The sequence below is a fragment of the Macrobrachium nipponense genome, chromosome 24, assembly GCF_015104395.2.
Source record: "Macrobrachium nipponense isolate FS-2020 chromosome 24, ASM1510439v2, whole genome shotgun sequence".
Taxonomy (NCBI): domain Eukaryota; kingdom Metazoa; phylum Arthropoda; class Malacostraca; order Decapoda; family Palaemonidae; genus Macrobrachium; species Macrobrachium nipponense.
In genome coordinates, this window is record NC_061091.1 from 3,872,002 (window position 1) to 3,885,024 (window position 13,023).

General features: G+C 39.2%; 1 protein-coding gene across 8 annotated transcripts in view; it reads left to right on the forward strand.

Annotated features, from left to right (window-relative positions):
* The first annotated feature begins 246 nt into the window (after positions 1-246).
* Positions 247-13,023, forward strand: part of LOC135205051 (bromodomain-containing protein DDB_G0280777-like) — a 13,616-nt gene continuing 839 nt past the window's right edge. Inside the window, exons 1-3 of one of the 8 annotated variants that reach the window (XM_064235337.1) lie at positions 299-728; positions 6,010-6,071; positions 11,975-13,023. The exon at positions 11,975-13,023 is cut by the window's right edge and continues 839 nt beyond it. In XM_064235337.1, the coding sequence (XP_064091407.1) occupies positions 6,043-6,071; positions 11,975-13,023 (1,078 nt within the window). In that variant the 5' untranslated portion in view covers positions 299-728; positions 6,010-6,042. Of the gene's footprint in view, positions 729-6,009; positions 6,072-11,974 lie in introns of all 8 variants that reach the window. The other 7 variants (XM_064235330.1, XM_064235346.1, XM_064235356.1 and 4 more) reach the window with 7 other exon arrangements.

Here is a 13,023-nt window from a genome sequence, read left to right on the forward strand (position 1 = left end):
TGAGAGAGACGACCAGAGAGAGAGAGAGAGAGAGAGAGAGAGAGAGAGAGAGAGAGGCGTTCTTTACTATATGGCGCCATAGAGGCGGCCTGTAGGAGCCACAGGAGACAGGACTCTGCCGTACCCCAGACGCCCTTTCGCTCTCTCTCTCTCTCCCTCTCTCTCTAACCAGGACGGCACTCTCCTTCCTAGTAAACAGTACACTAGAGAGAGAGAGAGAGAGAGAGAGAGCGGCTCTCAGAGAAAGTGAGAGAAAGAGAGAGAGAGTCTCACAGACCCATCATGAACCGGCAGTGCGACGTCAGAGGTGGCCAAGGACGGATCTATCGACCGCGGCTCCGCCGTCACACCTCGCTCATTCCTTCAGCAACCACGCCCCCACACACACACACACTCAAAACACACGATCCTTTGACGGCCCTGTCAGTCCATCTTTCGTTAGTGTCTCTCTGTGAAAGCGTCAGTGTATGTCGTGTTTATTCTTTATTGCCCCCTCGCAAGGTAAACCACTTTCCTGTTGGCCCCCCAACCCCCTCCTCTGACGAAGCTCAGAACGACCAGAGAGAGATAGATAGAAAAAAAAGAAGAAGAAGATAGTTTTTGCTTGCCTATAGCTGCGATTTTTTGGGCAGTGGAGTTTGACTACGCTTATTTATTTTGTATCCGTGTGGAGGAGGAGGAAGGCGCCCTTCGCGATGGCTTCTGGGTGGACGGTGGCTACTTGCAAGGTATTTTAGGTGTCCAGAACGAGGTGTCAGTAGATGGGCTCAGAGAGAAGACCTTGTTTAGACTAATATCGATGTTTCAGAAGGTGCCAGAAGTGTTGCCTCGCTGACTGACTGTGTTTGTGTGTGTAAGAGAGAGAGAGAGAGAGAGAGAGAGAGAGAGAGAGAGAGAGAGAGAGAGAGTCTCTGTGTGTGTGTCTAAAAATGAAGTGCGGAGACATGCATTAAAATAATTCATCAGATAACGCGAGTGGAAAGAACAGATGGAAAAGATAAGTCTTTGATGGCTTAAATCAACGAACTGAAAAATGGAAAATAATTAGACATCAAACACTGAAAAAGCCAAACGCGAATTAAACCAAAAAAAAAAAAAGATCGCAATATCTCGGCCGAATTCAAGGCTTTACGACGTGAATCCATCTAATTTTGTAGTTATAATCCATCAGCTGACCTCGACGATAAAAAAAAAATAAATAAAATTTTAACCCGGAAATCAAAAACAAACCGCTAACGAAGCTTCATCAGGTGTGATCAAGTTGATATTATGACAGACAGTTTTTAATCCTATCAATCAATTTACGCTTCCTCCCACCCCCCTCTCCTACCTCCACATTCCCATACCTCCTCCCCTCCACCCTCTCGCGCTCAGAAGGAGCTGGGTGACAAGGTGCGCCCCCACCCCCCCCCCCTACCCCAGGCCCCCCCCCCCCTGCAGAAAAAGCAATTAGCATTAAAAGTGGTTATATTTTTTTATGTGGTTTGAGTAATACAAGGGAGAGTTATCTATAATTCCCGTGAGGTCATAAGGACACTTTGTCGGGTATTTAATACTCCTATTGGAATATAGAATTCTGGCTCATGGGTAAGCACTGGGACTTACGAGGCCATTCAGCGCTGAAAAAGAAACTGATGGTCGAAAGGCTTGAGATGTGTAACAGGAGGAAAACCTCAAAGCAGTTGCACTTTGAAATCTTTGTTAGGAGAGGGTGGAAAGTAGGATGGAAAAAACGATGAACGGAGGTACAGTAAAAGGAACGAAAGAGGTTGCAGCTAGGAAGGTACGCTGCAAAGAGCCTAAAGTAATGCTTACAGTGCACCTGATAACCACCTACGGGGTAAATGCTCCTATTTGTAGCATTTAATTTGAATATAAAATAATAATATAATTTATTAAGAGTAATGGCTACTTCAGCAGCGTTACGCTTATAAAGATTCTCCTCTATTTTTCAAATAGCGGCTTTTTCAGTACTACTTACACAGGCGCAGAAGTAGCCATTACTTTTAATAAAGTATGCTTGAGAGAGGGTCTGATTCCTAAGCACAATAATCATATTAATAATTAACCAAGGAACCCCTGTAACGAGGCTATAATAGTATCGAGAATTAAGAGCCAAAGTAGTGTTAAAAATATATAATTTTTAACTGTACAATAATTTTAACACTACTGTGGCTTTTAATTCACAATAATAATAATATAATAATAATAATAATAATAATAATAATAATAATAATAATAATAATATGTGTAGCTACACACTATATTTCAAGATAAATCTGTACAAAGAGCTTTCTGGCAACTGTTCGATTTTCCCTTTTCTATCAAGAGCTGGAAATGTCAAAACGAGCAGTGTCCCGAAATCTTTCTGTACAGATATATCTTTAAATATATGTACACATACATAACTGTGGGTCTATTTCTCCATTTCAAGCCTCAAACTATATAATAATAATAATAATAATAATAATAATAATAATAATAATTTTATTATTATTTATTTCGCGAATGTACATTACTGCTCATGCAATGCAACACTAAAAACTCATAGGCCAGAGAATTATCCATTTTATTTTTTAGTCTAAGCTGATCTATGTATCATTATTATTATTATTATCATTATTATTCTTATTATTATTATTATTATTCACAATACGCACAGCTGATATTGCTTAAAGCTGATGGGTCATTACTTTACACTTTCGAATAAATATCTAACCAACGCAGATATAATTATAATAATAATAATAATAATAATAATAATAATAAATAATAATAATAATAATAATTCTTATTATTATTATTATTATTATTATTTATTTCGCGAATGTACATTACTGTTCATGCAATACAAGACTAAAAACTCATAGGCCAGAGAATTATTCATTTTATTTATTAGAGTAAGCTGATCTATGTATTATAATTATTATTATTATAATTATTATTATTATTATAATTATTATTATCATTATTCACAATACGCACAGCTGATATTGCTTAAAGCTGATGGGTCATTACTTTACACTTTCGAATAAATATCTAAAACAATTTAATCAGTTCGTAAATATAAATATATACATCTAGTGGCAGTGAAGATGCATAGGGTGACACTCTAAACATCCAGTAAAATTTTTTTTTTTTTTTTTAATGTGAAATACTCGTCTCTAAAAGGAATTCTCTCCTTATATTTCCAAAAGCTTTGGAAATCATGAGCTGATATGTTTGGCAAAGAAATTGCCATATCAGTAGTATGTACATACATACATCCACACTTATATATATATTTACGTGTGTGTGTGCGTGTGTACAGAATTCATTCGAAGAAAAAAATATACATATCTCAAGCTGGCTTTTAAAGCTACTGTAAATAGTACTTTTCCTTAAAACCTGTCAGAAAAAAAGATGCAAGTTGTGTGTGTGAGAGAGAGAGAGAGAGAGAGAGAGGAGGCAGACGAGAGGAACAAGAGGAGAGAGAGAGACGAGAGAGAGAGAGGAGAGAGACAGAGATAGAGAGAGAGAGAGAGAGAGAGAGAGAGAGAGAGAGCAAAATGGCTGGAATAATTGATATTCACACCAGCGTCCAAAACTAGCAAAACTACTCGCCATTACCACGTATACCTTGTTTAGCTATGGCAACCCGTAAATACGTTCCAGACTTCCCACCACAACCTGATAATAAATAACGCGTTATTCAATGGAAATCACAAGCTATTAATGGGAAATAACGAGTCACTGGTAAGGAATATTAAAGCACAGAAGGAAATGACGTCATCGGTGAGCACGGAGCATCACTGATCAAAATTTATACATGGCTGATTAAAAGGGCCATGCATGATAAAACATGCTAATTCACTAATGATGTCACTGATGAAAATGATACGTCATTGATGAGAAGGATCATGTCACAGATTCGAAATATGCCACTGACGAGAAATGACACATCACTGATGCACAATAGGGCTCTGTATATAAGAAAAATTACACTGATTGGAAATGACACATATATGATGGTTCAAAAATAAGTGACGATGTGTGAGACGTAACTGACTGATTAGATTTGTGTATGTTATATAAGGTGCCTTTTTTGGTTATGAGAGGTTTGCACTTATAATAATAATAATAATAATAAAATAATAATAATAATAATAATAATAATAATAATAATAATATGAAGGTAGGAGACCCTCTCTCAAACATGTTTTGTTAAAGAAGATGGCAGCATCAGTGGAATTGATTTTATATATGGTCTTTTCAGTTCTTCTTATTATTCTCTTCTCATCAGGGCTGATATTCGCTAATAGCTGGCCGATGTTCATATTTTGATTAAGGAAATGTCTTATAAAAATACTAATTTATTGATAAGACAACAGAAGTGGCGTATGGTCGCCGTAGAGTTTACAAATTCCAACGTATTAATAATAATAATAATAATAATATAAAGCTTTCCAAAGCCAATGAAGAGGACAAATGAATAACAATCTCGAATGACCATCTGTTCAAACATTCTAACAATTCATGATACCGATAAAGTATGGTATATGTGTATCTGGAGAGAGAGAGAGAGAGAGAGAGAGAGAGAGAGAGAGAGAGAGAGAGAGAGAATCTTAGCAAGTAATGAATGTAGACTTCATAATATACCTGGACCCTAATATGCAAGATCCCATTTCCTTTAAATTGGCGTAACTAGACGAAGCAGAATTCGTAAGAAAAAAGGTAAGTCAACGGTTTCATTCACACTACGGGAGGCTCCAGTCAAACACCTATATTCTTCATTCCTCGAATTTCACAAGACAGACTGTTGAGGGAAGCTGTTAGGGAGAGGTGGAGTTCGGGGGGAGGGGGGAGTCTACAGCCTGGAAATCGTGGCCGAGATCTGCAAAGAGGGAAATGGATGAGAGGAATTTGGGGTTGACCTGAGGGAGCTGGCACAGAAATGGAAGGAATTATAGAAATGAGGTCAAAAGTCAAGCGCTGGGGCCTAAGTGGTCATTCAGCGCTGAAAGGGAAATTTGAGATTAGAAAGGTCCCAGTGGTGTAACAGGAGGAAAACCTCAGAGCAGTTGTACTGTACAACAATTGTTAGGAGAGGGTGGATAGCAAGATGGTAGAAAGAGAATATGAATGGACGAGCAGTAAAAGGAATGAAAATGGGTTGTAGCTAGGGGCTTAAAGGATGCTGAAATGAACCGTAAGTAATACCTACAGTGCAGAACATGTGGTGCACTGACGGAACTTCCCTCCCCTACGGAGGAACTGGGACAGGGTAGCTTGGGTACCATAGGAATTGATGATATGAATGTGGCAGACTTTGATATGGGCGTAATGTAAAGCACATTACTCTAGACCTACACTGGCCGGGGAGGTGCCACTGATCAGTGCTTAGCCTTCCAGCTCCAAGCAGTTTCCAGGAGCTCTTTATCGAGTATCCTCTTCATCCGGCCGAGTCCCATATGTTCCTGAACGTGTGGAAAAACCACCTCAGGCGAGGAAGAACTCGTTAACTTATCCCAAAGCAAATGGTTGGAAAGGCACCATAGCTGGATCCCACGCTCTCTAAGGGAAATATCTTATGGTAGACATAGGGTGTGAATTTTTTTTGTGGAAGAAAACAATGCTAGGATTTTGTCAAGTCAGTCTCCAAGGAACACAAAAATAAATAAATAAACAGTTGAAAATCAAAGATGGAAAATATAAGGTGAGGATATTTCATTGGGCTAAAATAACCAAGTTATCTGACGTCAAGCAAAGGTAAGCACGTAGCTTATTGTGTTTAAACTCCATAAGCATATAAAATAATCGTAGCTAACTCCACAGGACCAATAAAACACTTTCATTATTAAAGTACCTTTATCTCCTCGCTAAAATAGGCCGCAGAATAATGAAGGGAATTAAAGAGAGCAAGTCCCTCTTTTTACCTTTCTACATAGTTTTCAGTTAAAGTTGGATCTAAACAGCCACTTCCCGTTTTCTGTGTGAGTCGAATTCACGTTTTCTTCTTTTGATTTTTAGTTGGGAAACTGAAAGAAAGGAAGTCTGCCGCCAATGCTCGCGCGTGGACACTTCCTCCAAAGGTAAATTGTTCGACGCATCACGGTATGATTATGCCTTCACATTTCAATTTAATCTCCTTTCCTGTAGCGTCTATTCAGTTGGTGTTATTTGTAAGTGTCTGGTATCTGCCTAATCACATCGTATCATTTCCCGTTTCTGTTATGAAAAGTTTAGTTTTAAAGTTGTGTCATTTATTCTATCGCAATCAGGCCATATACTTCGAAGTGTTTTCCTCATTTTCGTGCATTTACTTGATGGATTTTTAGGCACCTCTATATTGATTTTATATTTTTTCTTATGCCAAGCCATTAAAACGTCCACAACATCAACTGCTTCATACACCTACACGGAATGCTTATCTGCATCACGCATAATCCCTTGCATATTTGGTACTATTCTTTCTTGTCTTGCATGAACTGTCATGTTTCTTTGACATTAAGATTTTCCCTTTCCATTGCCTCTTGCATCCCATCTACACTCTTTCTTCTATCTCTTCGTTGCATATACATTCTTTTCATCAACCACCAGTCTTCCTTCTTCCAATATATCCGAACCATCTCGGAATACTCTGGCTACCTTGTTACTTACGCTAGACTTTTTACCATTTCTGCGGACACTGTCTCTTCATTTCTCTCTCTCAATACTTACTCTGAGCTTTTCACTTACTCGGGGAGTAAGCCTACATACTACTTTACTGTTGCTGCTGCTGCTGTTGTCCTTGTGGGGGTGGGGGGGGTAGGAAAGGTCTATGGAAAAGCCTTAAAAAGGTCTGAAAACAGTGTTTAACGTTGAGTTGACAAGTCAGGAATTTTAGGACAGGATATTTACGATTTATTCATTAGAATGAAAATGGAAAAAAAAATAATGTGGAAGCTAAACAGTAGAGAACAATTATTTCTAATAAAATATACCGTCTTTACTTTAATTTTCGTTGGTAAACAACACTCTATTTGACCGTAGAATTTAGCATGCGGCCCAAGTAAGCTGGAGGTCGGATCACACCCTGTTCACCTTGCAAAACCTCCCAAATCAGCTGGAGGTCGGATCACACCCTGTCCACCTTGCAAAACCTCCCAAGTAAGCTGGAGGTCGGATCACACCCTATTCACCTTGCAAAATCTTTCAACTACCTTCACAGGCTTTAGTAGTTAATCTTTACTACTTTCAATTATTACAGCATCAACTGTAAGCATCAATTAGTTCAAATTTCATTTGCAATACATTTTAATCCACAACTTTGCTAACCCATTAAACATTTACGAAAAATGGCAAATTCGCCCACCAAAAATGTTTGTATACCATACGTCCCCTAAATAACTGTCTTAACCACCACCTCCAAGCAAGGGGGGGTGCCCCATGTACTAGGTGACTTCACTTATTCTCGATTTCATCCCCTGGCTCTCGGATGTCACAAGCAAAATGCTTTCGGTGCATTGGTAACGTCTGCTTTTAACTGATTACCAAAGATCAATGGAAGTAGTTGTTGGAAATGTGGAAATAAATTCCGTCAAGCTTTTGGTAATGACTATGAGCAGTTATATTATAATAATAATAATAATAATAATAATAATAATAATAATAATAATAATAATAATAATAATAATAATAATAGTAATAATAACTTTCTAAAGGGTCCACAATAATACAAAGTGTAAAAAGTCCGTGTATAATTTTGAAGACTTTACAAAAAGCTTTCGAACCCTTCCCTGGGTTCATCTTCAGTCCAAATGAACAATAAGTTACAAGTACAGAGGTAAATTTAAAAAACACGAGACGTTGAAGATCGTTGACAACGGTCGTAAGCCCCCTACTACTACTACTACTACTACTACTACTACTACTACTACTAATAATAATAATAATAATAATAATAATAAGAAGAAGAAGAAGAAGAAGAAGAAGAAGAAGAAGAAGATGGATAAAAAATTGCAAAAGTAATGTCAACAACGAATGCAACTACAACACCAACAATTATCAATAACATCAAAACCATCGTAGGAACCTCGACCGTAAAATCATGAACCAACCTCGAAATCCTTCAAAAGTAACGGAGGCCCCTATCTCCCATCGCATTAAAAAAAAGAAAAGAAAAAATCCAACCATCGCGCATCTGGCAACTACGTTGACTGCGGAGGGAAATGGTGTGAATATCAACACAAAACTCCGCTAAAAGTCTGTCCGGGTTAGGATGAACATTCTTCCCAGCATAATGCAATATAAGAAAAGCGGCTCTTCAGCGATTTTCGAGGGCCATATGAAGGGGGAATGTTACGCCAAGAGTGTAATATAGGGTCCAAATAGCGGGTGTTAAGTAGCGCCGTGTGTTTTGTAGGGGAAAGAATGTGGCCAGCTCAATACATCCATTTTTTTTTTTTTTTTTTTTTTTTTTTTAGTTTTCTGTTGAAATGGCTCTTTGTCCGCCCTGAGATCTTGAAAACTACTCAGGCTAGAAGGCTGCAAATTGGTACGTTGATCATCCACCCTCCAATCATCAAACATACCAAATTGCATCCCTATGGCCTCAGTATTTATGTTTTATTTATTTATCTAAGGTTAAACTTAGCCATGATCATGCGTCTGGCACCGCTTAACACAGTCCACAACCGGATTATAAACTTGTTTCTTGTTGTTTCGCTTTCGCCTTCTTTTTGGAGATTGTTTCATTCACGTGAGGTATCAAATGAATCTAGCACTCCGAGAACTTACATTCGCCACATTTTAAAAAATGGAGAAAAACGTGTTCAAAGTTTTCAAAATTAGTAATGCCATTGCTATGCTCTGTTTTTTTTCATCTGTCCATCCACCTGTGGTGTTTGGTAACACTGCGTCCGGGGTTTGAATAATATCCTATTTCGAATATTAACGGTGTAATTCGCATTCAGTAAATTATTAAAACTTTTCAGTTGCAAATGTACACCCAGATATCCTTTTATTTACCTAAAACGTACACGTAGCGTAACTATTTAAAGACCGGGAAAGCCCGAGACGCAGTGTTACCATGCGAAAACACCACAGGCGGATGGACAGATGGAAAAAACAGAGTATAGTTTATTTGTTTCTCAGAAAAAAACAATTTTTATAACAAAATTGTCCAAATTTCATGTACTTTAACGATAGACAAGTAAAAAAAAATTAGACTTCACAACTTATGCTACTAGAAGCTATTAAGTAGTAGTAACTGAATTTGCTAAGGCATTTTTTGGCATTTGAAACACTTAAAAACACGTTTCTTCACCGCTTAAATAGTCAACAAGATAATTTCCAATTGTAAATTTGTTACTCAGTCATAGTGCATTGGTTTCAGTAGCCCAGATACGATTTTCAGACCTTTCATTTGCTACTAGAAGTGTCTAAGAGGCACCTACAAGTAGCAAGCTTATAACGAAAAAAAAATACACGAAAACTGTGTGAAAAACAGACGTAAATAAAAGCGGAAGTTCTGTTTACAAAGTGACGCTCCGCTCAGCTGTGGCGGGGTAGCTTGCACACCATTGGCTGACGCATGTCACGTGACTTCAGTGGTGAAAGTAAGTTCTCGCTCGCCAGAACTCTGAAAAGCGAGAACTTACATTCGCATACAAAAAACATATGTATAGATGACATATGGTTGACTTTACAGTGCCCGAACTTAGATTTGCCCCATTCCCCCCAATAGTTTAGGTGGCGGATGAGCGTTTGAGACCAAAAAACGCATTTTGACCAGGTATGGCAAATGCGAGTTCTCGCAGTGCTAGCCTCATATGATGTCTCCTGATAATGACACCGAGGCTTAACGACACTGAGGCTCGACGACACGGCTTGACAGCGCAGTAAAATTAATCTGTTTTCATCAGATTCGTTGCAACTGTATTGCCATTTGAAGATGACCATCGACATATCCAAACTCTTTCAATATCAGGTTGATTCGGTGCGGACAGCGGTTCCATTTCGTGTTGGGTAATTGGTTAGCTAAAGGAGTAACGGTGAACTAATGGGGTTCTTGGTTAATCCTTCGGGTTGGGGGTTGTGGTGGGGGGGGGGGGTTGTTGCCTGACAGGGTACTTCGTTGACTGATTGAGTTAACCAACAGCTACTCAATTAGAGTTGAGGTGGGTTGCCTGACAAGGTACTTGGTTAACTGATAGTGTAATGGTTTAACCAATAACTACTCAATTAAATCGTGGAATTAACAAATGGTTAACCAACAGGATATTTGGCTGACTTAAGTGGAATGGTTAACTGTCGGGATACTTCGTTACTATTTGAAAATACGATACAGGATTAACTTATAGGGGCAATGGTTAAATGTCAATACATGACGAAGTTAAATTTGACAGGGATGCCATTTTTTCTTCACAACATTGGCTTTTAGCAGTGTTACCATACGCAGTTCTTTTTTTTTTTTACGTTATTTATGATTTAAGAGATAGAATATGGAAAATTTAATGGTTAGAATGCGTATTTTCCTATGTAGAATTATTTTCCACGACAAAAAACTACACGTCACTAACTTAGTATACAGTATTTTTGACGAAGAAAAATAAAGGATTTCAATAAAATTCCTTTTTATAAATAGGCAGGATATGTTTTATAACTTTATTTTCTTAATATTCCTCTGTGTCGTGGCCTGTGGTTGGAAAAGCCACGGAGGGTTGCCAGATGTCACCAGAAAGCCACACTCGTAGACAAAATCCCTTAACACGTCAACCCTGCCGAGACGGTACCGAACAAAGGCGGTGGCAAAAATGACGTCACGAGATCAACCTTGGGTCGGTGTCGTCACCCACCTCGTTCGTGATAGATGCCTGATGTCACCAATTCCTTGCATATACAGTTATATAGTTTTTTTTTTTACCAGTTTCGAACTGGCTGATGAGTAATTCGGTTAAATCAATCAGAAACTATTTAAGTCGGGGAATGTTTACTCAACTCAAAGGATTCTCTGTATTTTATGTGTTATTTCATGGGAGCTTGGACAATTCTCAGAACAGGAGATAGGGTTTGCTCTTGTTTAGCATGATCAGTGGAATAAACACCCATAACAAAAGAAAAAAAACTTATTTTTATATCGAATTGGACAACAAAGGATATAAGAATGGTATTCAATCATTTTGTTAGGAGAAAGATGTACAGAAATTTACCCATTAGTACATTCTCTCCCCTCCCAACCCCAACGTCTCTCTGACCACTTTCAGAATGGTCCTTCAGTCTCCACAACAAATTCTCCCTCGTAATCACTGATTTAAACCTGTTTTTAATACTCTTAATCTCTCTCTCTAATCAACCCAATTACATGCAAATAAAAAAAACTTTATCTCAGACCTGAAACCAAACAAAAAGAAACTTCTGAAAACTTCTATCGAATTCAGACTGAGTATTGATACGAAACGTACAGCTCTCGAGCAATAAGCAGCCATGCACAATAAGACCCATTTTTAGGGATTTACTGTTTAAATGCCATAAAGGTACTCACAGCAAGACTGTAAGTGGGTCAATTTTATGAATTGCCAAAGGGTATTCAACGTATGCAGATATTACCATGCGGGTATTCAAATCACGATTGTCTGTGGAGATTTACTGTGATTATTTTTAATAGATATTTAGGGCATTAAGATTTTATGAGTAAAGAATAATCTTGCCCATAAGTATTCACAGTTCACCTGTTTATTCATTATACATTCATCTCATTTATCACGGCTTGTGAATTTGACCATAGATATTCAATTCATCAAGTCTGATGTTATTCTATACGTGTGTCTCTAGTTTTTCAGAATGCATCTGAGTTATTTATATTCTTGTCGTTTAATTTTATATTGCTTGAAATCCATTCTGTATTCATAGTGTCTCGAATATCTCTATCATCATTGGCTGTGATTTATAAATTAGATGTTTAATGTCTTTTAAAAATTTGAGTTCATAACTAACGTTTCCATTGCCCCATCAGGAGAAGAGGTGACGGGGTAAGGGCTTCCAGGACTCCCTCAGGAGCACAACAGGGTCCTTCCAGAAGAGAAGCCTCTGCGTCTTCCACTTACCAGGATCCGTGGGTCAGGCAGCCGCAAGTGAGAGGTCAGGCCACCCCTTCTTCGGCTACTTACTCTTTAGCCCCTCCCCAACAGGGGATCCCAGGGGCCCATCAGCCACGGCAGCAGGCCGCGTCTAGATCCCTCTCCCCGAGGCCCTCGGATGTCTCTTCGACCGGAGGAGAGTCACGAGCCTCGGGAGCCTCTGCTTCTTCAAGGTCTCTGTCGCCGCAGCCTCGTGGCAAAGCAAGCACAAGCACCGGCAGTGTCTTCTTCAACACGATCCACGAAGGGAGAAACAGGCAGAAAATCCACGCCCAGGCCTTGCAAGAGGGCATCAGTAAAACCAAACTAGGAGATGTGGTCCAGTATCTGCAAGGCGCCATAGCGGCTGAAGAGAGTACTCTAGAGCAGTCGGTGACAGACAAGCACTGGAAGCAAAAGCAGAAAAAGCAAAAATCGCGGGAACCGCGTAATTTCCGAGAGCAGCAGAAACAGCAACAGCTGACCCATCTGCAGCAGCTTCAACAGCAGGAACAGCAGCTCATCCATCAGCAGCACTTGCAGAACCAACAGCAGACGAACGAACGCCAGGATCTGCAGCAAAGGCAACAGACTCACCTCAAGCAGATTCAGGCTCAGAATGCAGCACAACTGGCCAAATTTAGAAACTACCAAGAGAGCCACGCTTTCCAAGACCTGAAGTACCGACAGTGGCAAATTCAGCAGCACCTCGTACAACAGTACCAGACCCAACAACAGAAATTATATCTGCGTCATGTTCAGCAGTACCAGTCTCTACAGCAGCAGCTGATTCACATCCAACAACAAATCCAGCAAACAAAGCAGTTCATCGAGCATCAACAAATAGAAGAGCGCCAACGAGCAGAGGAAGAGGAGGAGGAGGAAGAGGAGGTAGAGGAGGAAGAGGAGGAGGAAGAGGAGGAGGAGGATGAGCAGCAACAACGAG